The following is a 22,766-nucleotide window of genomic DNA, read 5'->3' as shown; positions in this document are numbered from 1 at the left end:
TAGCATCAGAGAGAGAGAGCGAGAGGAAAGTAGACATGTGGGAAAGCCCCAACTCAACATTTCATATTGGTTTTCTTGGTAATCAGGGTCAACATTTTCCTACATCAGGCAGTTCAAGCCTAAAGTACAGAAATATATTGTATAAAGGCATAAACCAAACGTGAAATGTGCTTGAACACTCAAATATGGGCATAGCCCCATCTACATTGCAATCAAACTTTGTGGTTAGTTAGGTGATATCAGTGGTAAACTTGACTGGGGTCGGTACCTTTCTTGCTCTCCAACCCAATGCAGGACCCCTTTCTCTTACCTAACATCTACAAAAGGGACCTCTTCCTATCCCCTTTTAGCCCCCTCCAGGGTCCAGAAAGCATACATGCCCTCTAAACTGGCAGAGAGACATATGCTGCTTGATAGGCACCAGCTCTGTGGGTGCTATGGGCCTGGAGCACCCATGAGGGAAAAATGGTGGGTGCTGAGCACCCACTGGCAGCCCTTTTATCAGCTCCCCCCCAGTGCCTCCCACCTGCCTGCAGGCCCCACAGATCAGCACCTCCCTCTCCCTCCCTGTACCTCCCGCCCACTGTGATCAGCTGTTTTGCGGCATGCAGGAGGCTTGGGGGGAAGGTGGGAGGAGCGAGGACACGGCGCACTCAGAGGAGGGGGTGGAACAGGGCAGGAAGAGGTGGAGTGGGGGTAGGGAGAGGCAGGTGGGGGTGGGGCCTTGGGGGAAGGAGTGGAATGGGGGTAGGGCCTGGGGCAGAGCTGGGGGTCCAGCACCCCACGGCACTTTGGAAAATCGTCACCTGTTGTGGCCCCACCCCCATTTCCAAAGCAATTTATAACTCTGTGCTAATTCTTCTCCAATATGGATCAAAGACTCACCTCCCCTGCTTGTTCCTCCTCTGGAGGAGTTGTCAGGAACCAGCACTGGGAAGAGACAGGTCTTATCAGAAGTACAGGTTGGGGGCTGAACAGGGGTGCTGGGCATAGGGGAGCCCCAGTCTAGTTTCTTCCAAGCTTTCCTACCCAATCCTGCCTCTTGGTGGCCAGGAGCCAAGCTTGCTTTCTTTCCAGCCCAGCACGGTCAATAGCCCAGCTGAAACCTTGAAATCTGTCCACTTCCCAATATTGTAAACACCTGGAACCCAGATTAGTCTCCTGTTGGGCCTGATTTGCTGTTGCCCTGCCCCATGTGTAGTCATTTACACCAGTGGAAAGTGGGTGCAAAACAGTAACATTCTGATTTGGTAGCATCTTTTTCACCTTTCCACTCATGGTGCACTGGTGTGAAGGACTACGCAAGGGACAGAGTAATATAGAATCAAGCACGTCATTTCCACTGCCAAGGAGATTCTCCATGTGGATTTCTCTTATCCTGCATGAGAGGAAGCATTAGTCACCTCCATGACTGACACTGCTCTCATCCCACTTTCCTGACCTTCAAAGAAAGAGCTCTCTGCATCCCTGGGGTTAAATCTGACCCAGTGGAGTAATACCATGGATGAGTGTGACCTCATATGTCATTAGTTTAAGAAACAAATCATGTAAATACCTCTAGTGAACTTTCATATGAGTGAGTTTGCAGTTTGGCAAATCAGGGGAGAGGAATATAAAGGAAATATTTTACTTTTCTAATTTGCTGCATATCGCTCTTTTCCTTTTTTGGGGAGGTGTGGGCTGGTGTATATGAGGGAGAAGGGATATTTAATATCCTCATGCTTTAATTCCATACTTTCTACTATTTTTTCCATATAGTGGTCTAAATCTTGCTACTTTACCTTATGCAAAGTACAAGGCTAATCACCGCTCTTCCAAGTTAAAATTAATGGCTGGTATGTGCATTGTGATGATGCCACCATCTCAGGAAGTGTCATTTCTGAGATACACCCTGCCTGTACCCCACTGTTTTCCAAACCCGGGTTTTTCCAAATACCAGCACAGATTTTATTTTGATTTGTCTTCTTTTAAAAGTTGTGACTCTTTGCTTTTTGTGTGTTGTATTTATCCAGTCCTAGCATGTTAGCTTTGATTTTCTGCGGCTAATTTTGGCTCCCTAGCACACCTTGGGCCAGATTCTGTTTTCACTTTAACCCATTCAACACCGTTTAATTAATTGAGCCAAAACCTCAGCTGGTGTCGACTGGCCTAGCTCTGCCGAGCTGTCAATTTACCCCAGATGAGGATTTGGCTTGATGGGTGTAACTAAGAGCTGGATTATGGTCATAAAGCCAGCATGCAATATCAGGGTATCAGCATAATTTGTTTGAAGTGCTGTATATATTGTTGATTGTGTGTTGTGGGTATACAGTAAGCATCATGGCTGGATGATTCCTTAGCAGGGTTTCAGATAATTGTTTGTTATTCACTTCACTCTGTTCCCCCTTCAGTAAAAGGGTACTTGTTCCTCCCCCCGCACCTTTCTTTAAAGGACTCCTTTTCACCACTTGAGTCTTGGACATATTAGTCATCTCTTCCTTTAGAAAAAAGTTCTACTACAGTGAGACTTCCAGCAAGTTTATTTTTTTTCCTTCCAAGCTCATTTATTCTGTCTGTCTTCACATCACCTCACTTCTGATGTCTTCTGTTATCTGGGCTTTCTTCCAAATGTACTAACCGGCAGCTACAAAAAAGGGAAACCTTTGAAATCCAGAGCTAAAGAAGTTATTCAAGCTGTAAACTGATAATTCATACACTCTGTATCCTGTTCGGTATTTTTCTTTGTGTTGCACTGAATGGCCAAGCAAAACACAGTTGTCAGCTTTATTATTTTCCTCCTATTAATCTATTGTACGTTGCATTTTCTTAAAAAAGGAAAGCATCAAAAGACAGTGAGGCATGGGGAGTGGATTAGGGTGGGATCCTTATTGTTTTGCTTATCGCCCAGATTGACAGTGAAGGAGCTCCTGTAAAATGGAGAAAACATGGACAGGTTGGTCAGCGTGGCTCATAATGTCTATAGCTATTTTAGGTCTTTCTGACTGACAGCATCTCCTCAAGGAAGTACAGGTGCAGAGGGCTCTTCTCTGCCACCACCTGAAGCAAAAGGTGGTGACATAGTGGAATTTCTCTCTGCACTTTGACTTCAGTAGACATCGGACCAGGCCCATAGTGGAATGGCTGGATGAGCAGTATGTAGGAATCCCTGATTTTTGTATGTGTCTAAGATGGTTCCTAACCTGCATCTAGCGCTGCCAAGGTGGTCCAGTTATGTATTAACTTTGTCTGTTGCCTTGGGCTAAGGCAAAAAATGTTCTCTAAAGCCTGCTCCATCCAAAGCCTGTCCCCATCCCATGTACACTCGCTCTCTAGCACTGATACCAACTGCAGAAAAAGACACAACTTCAAGTATATGCAAGAATACAGTGGACTTAATGTCCGTGGTCCTGACCATACACTGTATTGTGCACAGATAGGCCTCATGGACTTGATGGTGACTCCATGGGAATGGGATGTGCCCATGCATAATACATTGCAGCAGCAAAGCCCAGGTGATCAGAACACACTATACTGTGGGCTGTAGTGAGAGCACCACAAACAGCAAATGAGAGATTTGATGAACAGTCATCAAAGGAATGCCTTCTTTTGCCTACAAGGAAGCATAGCCCCTTTCATCTTGATTGAAGATCTGGCCATAGTGATCCTTGCCTTTATCATCTCCAGAGTGAATTTCTATAATTCACTTGGGTTTGCTGATGGAAGGAAACAGATGTTCCAGCTTATGCAAGATATTGCCCTGCTCCTCAGTTGCAAAGAACACTTAAGAGATCTTTGTATTTTTTACTGGCTCCCAGGTCACTGGCAGTGGCAATTTAAATCCTTGGTCTGAATCTGCTAGTGGATCAGATCCCAGCTACATCAGAGACTGCCTGTCAATTCATGGTCCTGTGAAATAGCTCTGCTGTTCCAGGACAGTGCCGCTAACAAGGCCTAAGACTGTGCTTGTGAAAACTGGAGGTAAAGGATTGTCAGTCAAGAGACCTCAGCTTTGGAATGAGTTGCCATAGGAGGTAAAACTGAGCCATCCAACCCACAGGTTAATACAACACTAGAATTGGTGGCTTAATGTTGCAGCCAAGGTGTGGAAGCTCTGATGATCCTCTGAAAGAAAAAATATTCTCCACCAGCCATCATAAGGTGTTACTATCCTTGATATGCAGCATGTAATGGGTTCTGCAGTCATCCGTGCATCATTGAAATGCTATGACCTGTTCACATTATTGAATTCATGGTTCAAAACCAAAATGGCTTCTTTCTGATGTGGAGAAGAGAGGGATTTTATTCAATATAAATGAAGGTTGATTGACCAGTCTTGTCTCACCATGTGCTTCTGTCACTGTACAGTTCTTTGAAATCCTCGTAATTTCCGTCTCACACTACCATTTATCCTGTTCATCCTGCCTCCCGTCATCAGCGTGTCCTTCTATTCCATGCTGTCCAGCAGCAACTCAGTTTCCTTCTTGCCATCAATTTCCTTCTGCTACACAGTTACTCCCCTGTTCAGACAGCTTCAGCTCCTATCTTCTATGACCTCTTCCTAGTCTCCAGCCCATTCCATACTATTATTGTACAGTTGTATACTTAGCACAATTTGATCATAATATTTTACAGTAGTAATGTGTGTATTTCATTCATTTTTACAATAGAACTAAGTATAAAGGGGAGCTTGAAGGGTGAAAAAATGTTGGGAGAGCATGCAAAAGAAATTGGCAATAAGATAGCATCTTCACCTCTACTTCTCTTACAGCTCTAAACCCCCCAATATTCAGTTACCTAAATTTACTGGTAAATAGAAGGGGCTGTAGAAATCTAAGTAACTGCATAAAGTAAAAATCAGTTGAGTTAAGCATTAGGCAATAACTATCTGCAAACTGAAGTCCAAAAGCTTTTCTTGGATTAAACTGAAATTACTTCATTTTTCACAAGATGGTCACCTGATTATAGATCAACTCTGAACATTTTCAAGGAATGCATCTAAAAACACCAACAATCTGATTTTCAGTCTACAGTTTTCATTTATTAAGTATTTTTATTGAACAGAATCATAATATGGCAAATATTGATGTCTCTTTCAGTGATTTATAAAATTATCTGCATATATATTTGAGAAATGTTGTGACATGATCATCCTAGTTATTAATCCCTTTTATTTGCTTAAGACCTTTTGCGCACATAAATATAAAACTATAAGTTTTAAATAAATGAGTATTGTTCCCATTAAGCTCATTTCTATTTTTGGGGTGGTTTTTTTTTTTGAGTATTTCTCTCCCCCTCCCCCAATCTCCATATATAGATTGTCATGCTATAGGTATCCTAGATAGTGCACTTTTGTCTAATCCAAAATGCCAGGTAATCTGTGTAGGCGGTTCTTGGTTGCAGGTCTTACTCTTTTACTCCACCACACAGACATGTTGTGTGACTCAAAATCTAGACCTTTAAAATTAAAAATCATTAGTTGTTTTGTAATAAAACCATAAACCAGCAATGCAGTCAGACTAGATTAGCTTATATAAGATTTTGAATGTTAAACCTCAGCTGCAGAGAGCAGGGCCTTGTCTGGACTAGAAAGGGTTTGCCATTACAACTCTAACTGCAAATCATCCTAGTGCAGGTGCAGCTTACACCAGCAAAAGAGTTCTTTTGTCCGTACATACAACTCATTCCATTTCCCCAATGAAATAAACAATACCAGCAAAGGAACTTTTTTTGCTAGTATAACAGTATCTACACTAGGGTTTTTGCTGGTATAAAAATATCATAAAAAAAAAAAATCACAGCCCTAAGCGACAGTACAGTACAGGCAAAAAATTTTGTGTAGACCTGGCTCAAGGTTGTGGCTCAGAACTAACACTTTTGTGTCATGAGCTGCTTTTTCTAATCTCAGTTTCCTCATTCTGAATTTTTTCCTGTTTTTAAAATACTTTTTCTTTTCACAATGAATCTGATGATTTGTGGCACAATATCTGCAAAAGAACAGTAATAATTTTAAAAAAAATCCTAACATACTGTGCCCCACTTTCAAACTTTTCACATTCAGGGTTCACTTAAAAGTCAGACCTCTTTTCCCTTTGAAAAAAGACAACCACATAAGATAATACAGTTCTCTGTCTAGCAAAGTGACCCATCTGGAAAGAATTTAGTCTGCAATAATTGTGGGTATTTGATTTAGTTTTAAATTCCCGTAGGGAAATTCAAAGGTAAATTTATTGGGCCAAATTTATCTGTAATGTACCTCCATTGAACCTCATAAGGTTACAGATGAATTTGGCCCATTGAACGAGAACTGGAGCCTGCATTGTTTCTGCTGTTTCACAACATTATTACATATCGTACATCAGAGTATATCATTACAAGCAGACATTTACTACTAATAAAGTCAATACAGACATATCACCTGAAAGTGATTTATTTTTTTCAGAGCTTTTAAGGTTAGTTGCTGTATATCTGGCCTTCAAATGTGAAAGTGCATGCCGCCTGGCATCTACCCCACTTTGCCAAGGCAATCCCAATTCATTATTTTATGCTGGTCTCCTATTCTCCATGTTTATTTCTTTCTTTCTTGGTAAGTAACATTTTCCAGTCTGTTTGAAAAAGAAAAGACTAAGAGGCATTAAATACATAACATAAACAATGCTGTCTGTCTTTTTCTTTGTAAAATCTTCTTGGAGATAGGTCTGATATGCCCACTGTTTTCAATCACTTAAAAGGCAATAATTCAATTATATCATCCTCTATGTAGGAACTGCCATTGCTTTCAGTCCACTTCCAATCCTGACACAAGTAAATCACTTAGATAAGATCCCCTTTTTATTTTTTTTCCAGAGGACTGGCATAAGTAATGATACCAGCGATAGACCAAGGACAAAATGACTATAATAGCCTTTTTGTAGAAAAGGAAAACATGTGGCACCGTGATTTATTGTGCTATTTGGAAAATGTTTTTCCTTGGAATTTTTGCAACAGCTGAATTGCCATAATAAAATACATGTAGCAAAATTATCAAATGGTAAGGCTGAAAGAAACCTGCGCCAAACAGATGTATTGAAGGTATAAGGGATACCATGCCTCTGGGGTCAGAGGCCTGCAGCTGGCTGGCTAGCTAATGAGCCCTGCCCTCTGCACCTGAGAAAAGAGCTGGACCTTAATGGCTGATCCCTATAAAAGAGGGCAACAGGAAATGGAGAGGGGAGACTGTAACACCCATCAGAAAGTTGAGGGGTCAGGGGCTGAGCACCCAATGAATTACTACTGGAGCTACTGCAGAGAGGAATTGCTCCAAAAATCAAAATGGACAGAAATAAGATTGTGTGAAGTCCTTTATTTCTGAGGTAAGAGCCAGGAAATTTTGTGTTGCTGAAATTGCTGGTGTGAGAGGCAGAGTTGGAGAAGGGACTACTTGGCCTGTACTGGCTTTGAGGGAGGAGTCTGTGAAGTTTGGATTTGTTTTTGTTAAGAAACTTTAAACTAAAAACATCTACCTCTGCTGGAAAGTGCTTTCTTGGATTCTGTAAGAGAGCTCAGCCAGAATTACCCCAGGGAGTGAGCTGGCTCAGCAAGAACAATACTTGGTTTGGTCGGAGGAACGTGCTGTAAGATAGGCCCCAATCCTTTATAGACTGGATTTCCTGGATGAGAACAGGAATGTAAAGCCACACTGGAAATGTATTTGATTCAGTCTTGGTGTAATGCCTCTGATTTAAATGGAAATATACCAGGGATTAATTTGGTCCTTTCCATAAATTGGCTTATTAATCATGTAGCTATGACTTCTATTTGTGTGAATTCAGTGTTTGTTCAAGGTGCCAGGGTGAGAGGTCTAGGGCTACCTCTGCTAGTCCACAGAATATGTACCACATGAGAGAGAGCACAGCAGATTTCCTGTACTGTATTGTTAATATGCCTCCAACCTGACTGTGAGGGACTGTCCTTGCGGGTGAGCTGTGTTGTCCATGCCTATGCCCTGATTTTGCTGATAGTCTCTGCAAGAATGGGGGAGTGCCAGCTGTGATGGTAGTATTTGTGAAGTGGACACTCGTTCATTGTGAATTGGATTATTATGACCATCACTCCTGACCCAGACCTATTTTTACTAGCTCAATGTTCACAGAATGAGAATTTTAAGCTTGCATCTTCAAATACTTGCTTAGGCTGGCTTTATATTGACTGTTTGTGAAAACACACACGAGAAACTTGGTAGTAAATTTGCTCTCATTCATTCCAGGACCAGACACAATACAATGTAAGATGTGGCCAACAATGAGTAAACAATATTGATTGCAGTTGGGATTTTTAACACAAGCCACAGAATAACTGCAATGCATGAAACATCTTGTTTTAATGATTTTGAGAAAATATGATCTGTTGGTGCGTACTTCATGAGCAGAGACAATCTGTTCATCATTTTCCCCCCTAATTTAATTATTCATTCAGCTATGGTGTCTGAGCTGATGTCATCCATATGCATCAGACACATCTGGCTTAGTTACAGCATACAATGGGTTACGGGGTTTATATGCTAAAAGAGGAGGTAATGCTCAGGATGCTACTGATGTAGAATATTGCTTTCTTCCATAGAGAGAGTGTGGAGAGCCTTATTCAAAAGCACTCCTATGCACGCTCCCCCATCAGAACCTATGGAGGAGAAGATGATGTTCTGGGAGATGAGAGCCAGGCAACACAAAGCAGAGGTAGGAAAATACATTGGAGAGAACACACTAAGGGCTAAATTCTCCACTGCATCTCAACTCTTTGCAGTGCCGGGGCGTGGGGGAGGTGGCACAACCTCTGCTGCCCAGCTCTGCAGAGTTGCTTTAACTTATGCCACAGAGAGAAGGCCCCAAACCAATCCTACACCAGTGGAGTTTAGCCCCCGGCTGTATTTGGCATGCTTTGTATGCTGGTGGTGAGTTAGGAGGTGGTTGGTGCTGGAAAGAGCTATTCTGCTTTCACCACTTGATGCCAGGGAACATTCCTTTACCCAAGAAGAACTCTCTTCTGGCCATCTCTAGCCAGAATATGGCTATGCTGCATTGCCTGAGCAGTGCCAAGGAACATGCAGGCTGGAAAATTGGCCTTGAACTTATAACAACCTGGCTGACTAAAGCCCCAATCCTTCCTGTCATTTCACTCCCAAATGACTTAGTTTTGCTTCTTTTACCAATTGCAAAATCAATTGCTACCCTGAGATGCCTTCCAAATGGATGCTTGCTGGACAAGTTACATCTGCAGTCTCTATGCTAGTTAAAATAGACCTGTAATGCTATGGGTATCCCTTACTGTCCTTAATGTGGTGTTTCCCTGACGGGTGACTTCATGACCTGCTTCATCTGCAAACTATTTCAGGATCTCCAAAAGTTTATTTTGGGTTTAATTCTTGCAACAGGCAATGGTTTGCAAGGGTCCTCTCCTCATTTGTTTGATCATTCTGTTTGGGCAGTCTTGGGGGGAGGGATAGCTCAGTGGTTTGGCCTGTTAAACCCAGGGTGTGAGTTCAATCCTTAAGGGGGGCATTTAGGGCAAAAATAAATCTGTCCGGCACAGTACTTGGTTCTGCTGAGAAGGCTGGGGACTGGACTGGACTCAATGACTTTTCAAGGTCTCTTCCAGTTCTATGACATAGGTATATCCCATATAATACAACAATCAAATCTGAAAATATGATCACACAGGCTAGTAGTTTATGCTGGTGTCTGAGAATCCCAGAGAAGCTGTCACTGTTTCTAGAACACAAAATGTCAAGTTCAAGGTAACATGAAGTCTGGTTACTAAAGCTATTAACAAAGAGGAGATATGTATCTGTACACAACATAACCCTCTACAGTTAAAAATGTATTGTATGTGTACCTGTGTGTGTGTATATATACGTAGAATATCAGGGTTGGAAGGGACCTCAGGAGGTCATCTAGTCCAACCCCCTGCTCAAAGCAGGACCAATTCCTAACTAAATCATCCCAGCCAGGGCTGTGTCAAGCCTGACCTTAAAAACTCCTAAGGAAGGAGATTCCACCACCTCCCTAGGTAACCCATTCCAATGCTTCACCACCCTCCTAGTGAAAAAGTTTTTCCTAATATCCAACCTACACAAACTCATACATGACATAGCTCAGGGTTACTACTAGAGATAGGGCCAAGTGTAAAATTCAGATTCCAATCCAGATTTGGATACACACAACTCAGAGATTCAGATTCAGGGTTTATACAAGATTTTGTTTTGTTCTATAGTAGAGAGAAGCTATCTTTCTAGTTTGGGTCTAGATCCAAACATCCCCCATGTTCAGGGATGTTTGGATTTGGTTTAGAATTTGGTTCAAGACCACCTCTTATGGATTTGACACAACTTTCATTCTAGAGCAATTCACTTTTACTGGACTGTTTTTCCTGTCTAGTTATACAGGGGAAGCATTTATCATGAATAATTTATCCAATGAATTTTTCTGTCTTTCTGCTTTGAGGATTTGTCCATGATCAGACTGATCTTTATTTTATTTTCAAATGTGTGAGCGGTTGTGACCCCCAGGGTTCAGTCTGGGAACTGCTGGAACTGCTGTGCCCCCTAACAATTCAGCTGGCCTGGCCTCTTTCACATTGCTTTGCTGGTGACTCAGCCACTCTCTCCAGGTCCTGTTATCACCCAACATGACAGCAAGTGGTGCCACACCCAGCTGAGTTACCTGAGTGCTTTACCTAAGCCACTTATGGACAAACAGGAGGCCCCCAGCCTTGCATCCCTACTGGAGTATAAACCCAGAATTATACCATCTTGCACTCGACAGGAATCTGTACAATGCAAGCTCATTAATTCAGTCCCCCTCCCCGATGTGGGGAAGATATGCAATAGCCTTTGTTTACAGAGCTGGGATTCCCAAACACTTCACTCAAAAATTCACTGGTTAAGATAAAACATAAAACAAGTTTATTAACTACAGAAAGATTTTAAGTGATTAGAAGTAATAGTAAACAGATCAAAGCAGATTACCTAGCAAATAAAGAAAAACACAAACTGAGCCTAATATACTAGATAGATAAGATTTGAATTAGCAATATCTCACCTTGACTGAGGATACAAGCAGTCCACCAAGTTTCCATATACAGACTAGAAATCTCTTTAGCCTGGGACCGGCACTTCTCCCCTGTTCAGTCTTTTTTTCCTCAGATTTTCTAGGTGTTCTCTTGTATGTGGAGTGAGGTCCAGCCATGTCCCTTCCCTCTTTATATCTTCTTTCAGCTTCCTGGGAAGCTCTTTTGCTGTCACCTGGGTCAAACGTTTCCCATTGCGTAGTGCTATCTCTGAGAGGTTTCTGTTGTACACAGTTCCTGGGGTAATCCTTGTGCTTGTGTGCATTTCCTCAATAAGCCTTTAACATTGTTTGGCCTTTTTACTGTTGTACCTGAAAGGCTGCTTGTGGTCATTCTCAGCCTCACAACATGTTTCAGTAGCACATACATAGCCAAACTTCATAACTCCACATACAATGATAGCACTTACCATCCAACAGGGTATTAAATCTTTAACAGAACAGGACTTCTAGAACGATAACTCACAAGGCATGCTTTGTACAAAACGTATCATAATTGTATGACAGTGGTGAGTATGGGGTGCAGAGTGTTACAAAATGTATTTGTCGTTTGATGTTCTTCTGCAAAAAATTGTTTGCCTACATGTTGCTCATGAGCTGTTTGTTCTGAATAGTCAGAATTTGACATTCAAACTGTTTTTTTTTTTGTCATATAGGTGTTTTCATATTATTTCTCTTTCATGACTGGCTAAGCATATCTCTGTCAGATTTCTGAAGCAAATGCCACCTATTGTAAATATAAATTCTTTCCCCATGAATATTCTGCAATATTGGCTTAAGATTGTGCATTGCCAAACATTCTTGCCAGTGAACTTATTTCCTAAAATGGGAGAAATTCTGGCCTCATTAAAGCCAATCTGAGCCTCACCATTGATTTCAAAAGGATGGGGTTTGGACAAAAAAGCAAACACAAGACATGAACAAAGAAATAATAATAAAAACTAATATTTTTGCAGTGTTTATACAGCTCTAAAACCCAGACAGGTGACACTCAGATGTGTATGAATAACAGTGACTGAGTGCACAGTTTGCATCAGACTTTGAGAATGATTGACTTTCAAAAGTGAAAAACCTCTTCTGTAGTTGTAGTCCTCATCTGCATGACATTGTTAGAGAGGCATATCTATGTCTTTGTAGCTATCCTTCTGTAATGTCTGTAGTGTAGACATGGCCTTAGTGTAGTTATCAAAGCAAATTATCCACAGGCATGCCAAAAAAATTGCTGTCAAGTGGGCTAATTAAAACATTTTTTATATGTAATTTAAACAAGTCTGTCTTTTTTTCTAATTCTGAAATCCTCAAAGGAGAGGAATAGCAAAGAGATCCTATAGGGTGTGAGGTTTCAGAAAACAGCAATTTTTGGAAGTTAACAAATAAACCCTGATTAAGTTGGAAAATTCTGCCTTAGAGCACATTTTTGTGCATCCAATGCACAATGTATCCAATATTCCAATATATTTGGAGAGATTTCAGTAGCCAGGCAAGTCTGTTGATCCTACCACTTATGGTTACTATCTGACCACTAGAGCTCACTGAAAACTGATTAAAAAAATAGGATCTTTTTGCAAATGTTTTATTTTCTTTCCTGACCCCAACCACGGCCCCCCAAATTTTGACAAAATTTCACTAGAAAAAAATCCTTTAAAATCAATTTTTGATTAAATTTTTATTAAACTTAAATTTTGGAAAATTTTAACCAGCCCTGGTGACCAGCTGATATAAAATGTTAGGAGCATGTTTCTTGACACAGTGCTGCACTGAAATGAGACTTTACCTCTGCTAGCCAGATGTTTCTGTTTTTGGCACCAGTATTAACAGTGGATGTCATTCTGATATCCATCTACAGACTGACAAACTGCAGAATAAAATTCTGTTTTAAAGTGGTGTATTCCTTGAGGTGCTATATAAAATAAATTAGCAATGCTGATTTTGCTCTCCAAACAACTTCAACCAGTTTCTTACAATGAAATCTCGTCTAAGGTGTAGGTATAAAAGGGAACAATCCTGGAATAATATAAAGTTAAGGAATTTTTTTAGAGTATTTAATTTCCAATGGCATCCTTTCTTAACATAAGAATGGCCATACTGAGTCAGATCAGTGGTCCATGCAGTCTAATATCTTGTCTTCCGACAGCAGCCAATGCCAGGTGCTTCAAAGTGAATGAACAGAACAGGGCAATTATCAAATGATCCATCCCCTGTGGTCCAATCTTAACATCTGGCACTCAGAGCCTGAGGGACACCCAGAGCTACATCCCTGCCCATTTTGGCTTATAGCCATTGATGGACCTATCCGCCATAAGTGCCTGAGCTAGAGATGCTGGGGGTGTTACCGCACCCTCTGGCTTGAAGTGGTTTCCATCATATGCAGGGTTTACAGTTTGGTTCAATGGCTCTCAGCACCCCCACTATAAAAATTGTTCCAGCACCCCTGCTATCTTCCATGAACTTCTCTAATTTTTTTAACCCAGTTATAGTTTTGGCCTTCACAGCATCCCCTGGCAATGAAGTGCACAGTCAATCTGTGGAATGTCTTCCCTATCAACTTTGCTGTGAAAGATTCCCTTTCCTTTTATATCTTTTTGCTATCTTAGCTATCTTAGGCTTCAGCCATTTATTTTCTTTGCAGGATCAGCTTTTACAACATCCGATAACTTATCCCTCAGCTCCTGGGTATCCTCTTCAACCAGTTTTCCTGGATTTCAGCACCCACAGTCCTTGACTACCCTTGGTACCAGCACTGCATCCATAGCTACACCCATACCTCATCCAATCCAAGGATCTCTGCCTCCATACAGCCGCCTGGGAATGCCTCTTACACCTTCTGCCATAGCCAGCTCAATGCAAGGTAGTGGCCCAACATTCCCATCATTCCACATGCCCAGATACCACCATTACTTTCAGCAGGGGCCTTATGCAGCTATTCAAGGACTGCGTCATTCCTCTGCAGTGATGACACCATTTGTATGACTGACATAAAACAAGGGAAATCAAGATTTTTAAATGTGCAAATTTGGTATGAAAATACAGGGGACCTTCCCAAAAATCCTATGGAGAAAGAGCTGAACTCATAACAGACTGGCTAACATAATGCATCATGGATACAGATTCCTCCATCAAGAGGTCACAGCAAGAGAGAGTGAAGCTTGGAGTTGCAAAAGGATCTATGTGCTACAGCCAAATGGATCACAAAGTTCACAGGACTTTTAGTGAAGTGCAGGTTGATCCAAAGGCGCATTATGCCTAGCGAAGTAAGAAGATGCATTTACGCAGCAATGTACAAATTAATTGTGTATAGTTTTTTTCCACGTGCTAAAAGAATCCTGAAAGAGGCAATACTCTTACTTGACTCCATCTTTCCTTCTGAATAATGAGAGCCAATATGGAAAGATTTATCGCTATAGCTTTGAGCATGTTTAGGCTATCTCAGCATTAGTTTGCTGGGAGAAAAGGAGGGGGAAAGATTGTCCTCCTTTTAAAGACTGGCTTATCTTCAATAAGAACAGGTTCTTAGTTCCTAAGAGGAAATACCAAGAAAATATGATCACAAAACAAGCCTTGAATTCTTTATTTTCTTTGAGTTCACAAAGTTATCAGTTCAGAAAAAAAGACTGAGAACTATATGAAAATGTTATATTCTGTGCTTTGTCTAAAAATGAGCTCCTCACATATCCCAGAAGGGGGCAATTTAAGTATCTGTCAGGAGTGATGGAAGGAAATATTTATTCTGAAGGATCTGATACTTTTAATCTGAAAATGAAAGATTTCAAATCTTCACCCTGAATCATTTATCTGCCACTGATACTAAAGGACCCCTCTCTCCAGATGTGCACTTGTATGAGATAAAGGAACAGAGCCAAATTATTTTACTATAAAGGTCTGCCCATCCAACTTGCAAATGTCAGTGGATCCTGGTGCATGACCAGTGCATAAGAATTTACTAGCTTCTCCTCTGATTTTCATGTGATGGATAATGTTGCCAGCTATGCTGTCCTGCCAGGCAGACCAAATTCTGTGCTTGTATATGTCCCAGTTTGATCAGTGGAATGGTATGGGATATAAATCAGCATGTAATTTGGCCCAGAATATTTTACTCATATCTATCTTTTAATGGGTTTCTAATTAAACATGGTTTTGTAAACAATAGGTCTGATTCTGGCTGCAATCCAGGTTTTATAGTTTTTTTTGTCTCTAATATAATAATGTAATTAGAATAATGGGGCAGATTTGCTCCTCTGCAGAGATCCAGCTTGAGGCCTGTGCACCACTGAAGTCTTAAGAGGTGTTGATGCCTTGTGCTGGCTCTCTGTACCGGGTGAATTTCAACATCTGTGAAGAATAAACAACGTTCAGATGAAAGAGCAGGATCCAATCAGCTCAGCCAATGTATAGTTTCTGTATATAGGTAAGAAATACCATGTGCTTATTGACCCCAGTTCTTACATCCTAGTCATGAGTTCTGTAAAGAGAACTTACAAGGGGCTGTAGCGGCTGATCAGAAGTAAGGCTTAGAGTGGATGGCCAGTCTTCATCGCATTATTCTGTTCTATACCTGACCAATGTGTGTTACAACACTATATGCAGTAGAGATCGCAGCTTTTTATGTTATATGCCACACATCTGGGTGAAGGGAAAGGCATGTCACATGACAGTCTTTTGGCTGTAGCCCACTGACTTGCCTTTTGCTGTCCTCCCATAAAATGCTGTAACACCATCTCACACTTTGCCTGATTCTTACCCTATGTTCTGTTGCAGATGATTAAAACAAAGGATATTTGTCTCACAGATGAGACCTGTACTGATAAATCAAGAATAGTTGGTTGCCTTTAAAATCTTGCCAATTTTCCCCTTGAACAAATAGGTACCATTACCTCAGTAATTGCAGTATTATTTTGCCTTCACCCAACTTTGCATAGGGAATGCTGCAAAGACTGGTGTAAAATTATCTGAGGCCGCTGAGTTTTTGTTCTGTGGCTTTTTGAATGGGTGAACGTGGTATTCCATTAATGATTTCTGGACTCAGAGGTCCTCTGGGGAATGTCAGAAATCAATATACTGGGCCAAGCCTTCTGTCTGCTTGCATGGGCTGTAAATAGATATTGTATTTGGCTAGCTGTACCTATATACTAGAGTTTGCACTTGGCTGTCAGACTTATCTGCAAGGTATTTTTATTGAAGTCCCACTTTTGGCTAATCATGCCCTGTTTTGATATGAAGAACCTACTTTTGGGGAAATCTGAGACTATTGGTGGAACAGATACATATGCTGCAAAAGTTACAGTTAACCTTTCAAATATATAGATAATGCCAAACTTTAAAAAATATTTTCAGTGCAGCTTTGGTGGGACAATTGACAGTTTTCCCTCCCCTTTCAATTGTTTGGCTTACATAACATAAATGTGTCATTCATTTTTAACCAGGTGCTAATCCTATGCTAGCTAATGGCAAAATCTATGAGGAAAATTGTGACCTTGTATACATCCTGTGCAACTTCAGTAACTTATCTGGTGTTGCATGCAGTGTGAAGAATTCAGCCCCGTTGCTTTAAAACTCTTTTGTGTGTGCATGTACCAGAAAATGCTCAAGCAAGTACAGTGGCTCTGTTTCAGTTGACTCAAGAAGTAAATTTGAAACAAGTAGGCTGTTCCTCTATAAAGCGAAGTCTAAGCAATATATTCTTTGACCTCTTTAGCCATTTTCCTGAGTCCATCCTAAGAGTGCCAATATTCTCCATGTGAAATTTCTGCTATATTGCTAATGGAGTATGAAAAAGTTTCAAAGAAAGTTCTATTTCTTCCTAGAGTACAAGTATAGTAACAGATGAATGCTAAAATATCCAATGAAAGGCAAATGCTGCTTCACTAGGAATAAAATGTGAAATGTCTATGAAAAATACGGCACTAGCCCTCTCCTCATGTAGACAGCATGCATGGGAGTGGGACGTTCTCTCCAAAACTCATGGACTACTCTCCACAGCAGGGAGGGGTTTGCCATCCTATCAGTCAGGAAGGGGACAAGGCTTTTGAACCTCAGTGACTGAGGATCCACAGGCTGATTCCACATCCCTTAGGGTCTCTGAGTAGTCAACCCCTCTTTTTGTGCTGTCTGACTAGTTCCTCCCCACAGCAACATAATCCCTTTTGAACCACTGCACCCACTGGATTCCCCATCAATGCAGGCCAAGAAAACAAATCATCCAGCAGCATTAATCCAGGGGTCTCCAGTCTCATGGATCTTGTAGAAGGGTTTCAGTTGGTGGTACGAGAGCAATGTTACGGAATGGGAGCACCCACGCTAGTATTGACATAGATATGGGGAATTTCTGACCTGTAGTATTGATTTGCTCCCCTCCTTGCCTTCCAGCAGAAGGCAGTATCTGAGTGTAAATTCTGACTGTTCTTAGGGGGTGAAATTCTTGCCCCGCTAAAGTCAGTAGCAAAGCTGTAACTGACTTTAATGGGAACAAGATTTCACCAGGCTTTTCCAATCTCACTAATGGTGTCTCGCTAGCTGGACAGTGACATTAATGACAATACCAGTGTAGGAACTCATCAGAGGAGACTAGTAACCAGTTTTCAAGCTGCTTTACATTGATTTGAATAAGTAGATAAAACATTTAGAAATGTAATCCAGATTTTAACTGCTTAAACATTGAATTTTTTATGATTGCTTAAAAAAAAATCCCTGTCCTGCTTTTATGCTGGCTCAGTAATCTCTTTCAGTAATCTCTTCCTGAATTTCCAATATCCCAATGATACCACTTTGAGGAAAAATGTCTGCCACTGGTAGATGGCTTAGCAATGTCAAATGTAATTTAACTGTTATATTTCTATGTATTTCACATTTCATGCCTGATATAGAACACTCCTCATTTTTCCAAGCTTTCTTGGCTAAGCAGAATGGGTGATCTTCTCTTTTAAGAAGGGCTGGATGAACATGCCCAAATTTGCTTTTCAAACAGAAGGGTAAGATTATCTTCACTCTATTGTTTTATTGCCTGGCTCAGTGTTATGAATAGGTTTGGATGGGTTTTTTTAATTACTCTGTTACCCAGAAATATTCACATCTTGTATCAATCAAAGGAATCCCAGACTAAGGCAAATGACTTAGATGCCTTTATCCAATTTCCTTTTTATTTCTGGAAACCTGAAAGAAGTAAGACATAAAACACATCTTAAATTTAGCTGTTTAGTTTTCAGAAGTGCCATAGTTGGTCTGTTGCCTACTCTGCAGGACAGTGCTGAGTAGAAAGTCAGAGCCATTGATTGTAGTGGAGATACAGAACATATGAATTGACTTAAGCAGTATAGACAAAATGAGTTAAATTCCAAAACTAAGGAGAGTTCTTTCATTTCGGATAAAAATGGCCCTTGCTAGGTCCAAGGAAAACGTTAAGTCTTCTCTACTATGGGAAATGTTGTAGCCGTTTTTCAGCACAAGTGCAGTCCCACCTATGGGTAAGGTGTAGTGGAGACATACTACAGGTTGTCACTGGCGTCATGGCCTGTGCATAGTCTGCACTAGCTCTTACATCTTTGGTGGCACCAGTGGAACTGCACCAGTGCTGAAAAATCTACAAAATTTCCTAGCAAACACACACCCTTAAGGCATTGAGAACAACAGTAGGTGCCAAGTTCTTCTAAAAGTCTGGCCATTCATTCAGGCACTATCTCTTCCTGTACTGCAATGGACCATGGGGGGCGCGGGGGAGGACAACAACCCAAGATTCAGCAAATATTAGACTTTTAAAAATCAACATTTGTTTAAAAACAAGTGATTTGATGACTTGTTTAGGTCCCATGAGATCTGATCTTTGTGTGTATTGTGGGAGATCAGAAGTATTAATGAAAAATGTTTTTAAAATCTTATGGGACGTGTCCTAAACTGAAAGCTTATACCAGTTGGGTGAAATTCACCCCTGTGTAGAGAGTCAGCATTCAGGCCTAAGTACCACATGTCTCATTATTTGAACAGGGGCTGTGGCAAGAGCCATTCTGTTTCTCTGCACAGGGTGAATTTTACTCATTGAAATGTATGTTTGTTTGGTGAGGCCTAATTCTTACCACTCCTTACTGTCGCTTTCTGCAGCAGAAAATGTGGTTTCGCTGCTTACAATTTCTGTCCTGCAGTGAGGTGGCATTTTGGACTCTCTGGTAAACGGTCATTGAATGTGGGTTCCGGTCTATAAAATGAGACACAATCTTTCAAGCTTACAGAGAGCTCTTCTTCAAGTCTTGGAAACATATTCAGAGTGTCACAGCTAAATACAAGGTGAAACAGATGATTTAATATCATTAACACATTTCAAGGGACCATTCAAGGTGAAGTGGCCTAGTAACTATTTTTGCTAAACAATCTGTTCTGCCTTGTATTTAGCTGTGACACACTGAATATATTTCCCAGACCTGAAGAGCTCTATGTAAAGCTTGTCTCTCTCACCAACAGAAGTTGCTCCAATCAAAGATATTACCTCACTCACCTTGTCAGTCCCAGGATATTAGAGACATGGCTATAACAACACTACATACACATTTTTATTGCATTATTTTCCCTTTTGAAATAAATGGAGCAGTGATCTAAATAAACACTCTGAAGTCATTTCTTAACTTAGTATATGGACAAGAAATACAATTTGCTGTATTTTACTTCTGGCACATTTTAAATAGTCTCTTATTTTCTTATTGTACCTTCAGAAATGGGTAAAGATTTCTTCTTAAAAACAGGGAAGGTAAAAACTAGTTGTGTAGCCTCTTTAACAGAATGTACCACAGACCTGCTGTTTGCTGTGTTTAATTTGTTGTTTATAATGCCTTGAGTGAGCACATTCACCATGTAATGAAAGTGTGAGTTTGGGAGAGGGGGTGGGGAGGGGCGTTGGAGGGGAAATCTTTTTATGGAAAAAAGTTATGAACATAACTATGAAGCAACATCTAATGAAAAGTTTCCTTTTAAGTGCAATATATTTATTTCTGCTAGAAATATAATATCGACATTATGTAATATTTGAAGCATTAAATGTTGTTTGTAAACAGCTTAAAATTATATATATATCACAAAATTGTACATAAGTGCAAATGTGTGGATATCCATTTTCTTTCATTAAAATATTGGGTGTTTTGATATAATCCTTATTTATACAAAGCTTCCTCCTTTTGGTGGTCTCCAGTTAATCACTGATGCACTTTTGTGATGGCATGCAAAATTCAGGCATGACTGCTGGTGCGTGAAAGGTAGCCTAATTTCATATTGAAGCCAGTCATCCTAGGAGAGTGGTAACTCTGCTTTAGTTAAGTGTAGCTGAGACTTGACTACTGTTTAATAGAAAAGTCGTTAGTGTCTGAAATCCACCTGCTTGCTTAGACTGTCTCGAAAATTGCTGTGCCTCATAAGGGCCCAGGATAGGGCAGGTTAGCTGATATTTGGAATTGTTTGAGCAAGGGGTTCCCTAGATTAAAAACTCCTTTGAAAGCCTTGTGACAATCATCTAATCCTTCTAATGTCTTTGTGCACACACCTGTGGCTCAGACTATGGTTCTGATCCTTCCCAAACTGATATCAGCCACTTGGGATTTCTCAGCTAGTGCACAGCACCTGTTGGCCCTTGGGGAAAGCAACACTGGAAAAGTTATTGAGGATCAAGCTGACTATTCCAGGTTGGCAAAGAACTGCCATGTTGGGTCAGATCGGTACTCTATCTAGCCTAATATCCTGTCTCTGATGGTGGCAAATACCAGAGCTTCAGGAGGAGTGTGCAGAACAGGGCCTCATCCTCCCTGATTGAACTAACCTCGTTATCTCCAGCATATATATACCTGCCCCTGGAAACTTCCACTACATTCATCTGACGAAGTGGGTATTCACCCACGAAAGCTCATGATCCAAAACATCTGTTAGTCTATAAGGTGCCACAGGACTCTCTGCTGCTTTTACAGATTCAGACTAACACGGCTACCCTCCAGATAGCCGCAAGGGACTGACATTTTAACCGTATAGAGTGGACAATCATTCAAACCTCACTGAAAAGAACTGCCCACAACTCACCAGCCCGGATAATCACTCTTCCGATCAATCGTATCCACCTTAATGGACTAAAGGAGGTAAATCCACTGCTATCTCAGCATCCTAGTACAGCAAAAAGGAAAACATCAAAAAGACTCTCCATACCTGTGAGACTTCATTAATAACCAACTTTCCATACAATAGACTTCACTAAAAAGTAAGACAGGAGATCTAATCATTACTGCCACTTCACTTCTCCTAGCAGAAGGAAAAGGACTGTAAGCCTGTCTAAACTGCCTACTGCCAGCAAAAAAAAATGGGCCACAACCGGTGGTATCCTACCCATCCAGCATATGTACAATACTATTCCAAGCTCAGATCCCACATCAGCCCAGAAGAAATTAGTCTGCCCTAGACAATTGTGGGACATCTCCTTCCTGCCTGCCCTCGGCTCACCCACTCAACGAGATAACTGCTTCTGTGGCTGATTGCTGGAAGCTACTTTCGCGTTCCTCACTCAAGACATACTTCCAAGGACAACACTGAACAGCTGCAGCTGATCACAAAGGTACCTCGGCCACCAACAGACACAGAGCTCCACATGGACTCTCCCTCCGAGAGTCCAAATATTGGACGGTCTGGACCTATACATTGAATTGCTTCGCGTACGGCTTAGTAGCGAGAGAGGTTGTGGATAAATACAGACGACGCATCGCTTGCCTCATAGACTCTATTTATTTCGTTGGCAGAATTCCTGCTAATTTTGCCACTCACTAGTCCTCTAGAAACGGCACTCCTGCTTAGCGTATTGGTTGGGAGGGAGAGGAGCTGGATTTAAAGGAGGTGTTGCTGTTTTGTCATTCATTTGAACAAGTTGAGCTGAACTAAAGAGGAGGCTGGCCAGAAACAACTCTCCAATACCGAAATTGCTATGAGTATAGGCGCACCTTCGCCTCAGATCCCGGCAACCACCTGACAGGAATATACAGCTAAGAAAACATGCACCATCCTAACTCCAGGAACTCGCTACATTCGTCTCAAGACTGGATTGACATTAATGTAAATGTCATAGTCTTCGTGGTAGATTTTGCGCTTTTCCGACCAGGCTTTATTCTTATCTCTACTTAGTCAAGATGCGGCACAAACCCCGGAAAGTCACTGGACTCGCCCAATCACCTCAGGCATTTGGCACTCTACTGAAGGATTTCTTGGATAGTGTGTGATCTATCTAAATCTCAGACGAGCCTAGTGTCACCGTTAAACTGCTCTCCTTAGCTAATCATCCGTGATCACCGATAACTGATTCCTGCAGGAAAGCACTAGAATGCATTGGTGACCCAGAAAACAACCATCTCTAGCACCATAGGATAGTAGACGGCTTCCACGACAAACTCAACATAACGACAGTATGGAATAAAATGCTGTCTGGAACAGTATCCCTGATGATGCCTACAGCACAACCATGGCTGCTGAGGCTCTGTGCTCTTAATGACGTTCCACACAACTATTTCAAATTTTGATGACCAAGATATATCTCCAGATTAGTGGCACTGCCTAATGGGCACCCGCATGCCCCCACAATACTGCCAATGATTTTTATGGCTGACCTGGAACAACGCTTCCTCAGCTCTCGTTCATCTCAACGCCCCTTCTCATACTACGCTAACAGTGATGACATCTCATCATCTGGAC

The 22,766-nt window shown here is 41.2% G+C and overlaps 1 protein-coding gene across 1 annotated transcript in view; it reads left to right on the top strand.

Annotated features, from left to right (window-relative positions):
* LOC116823824 (protein C-mannosyl-transferase DPY19L1) overlaps nt 1-22,766 on the top strand; it is a 238,708-nt gene that overhangs the window by 28,767 nt on the left and 187,175 nt on the right. The window contains 1 exon segment of the mRNA XM_075062586.1: nt 8,575-8,687. Within this exon segment, the coding sequence (XP_074918687.1) occupies nt 8,575-8,687 (113 nt within the window).

This window comes from Chelonoidis abingdonii, chromosome 2 (assembly GCF_003597395.2).
Source record: "Chelonoidis abingdonii isolate Lonesome George chromosome 2, CheloAbing_2.0, whole genome shotgun sequence".
Classification (NCBI taxonomy): domain Eukaryota; kingdom Metazoa; phylum Chordata; order Testudines; family Testudinidae; genus Chelonoidis; species Chelonoidis abingdonii.
The sequence above is the reverse complement of the archived record's forward strand: the minus strand, read 5'-3'. Positions and strand labels throughout refer to the sequence as shown.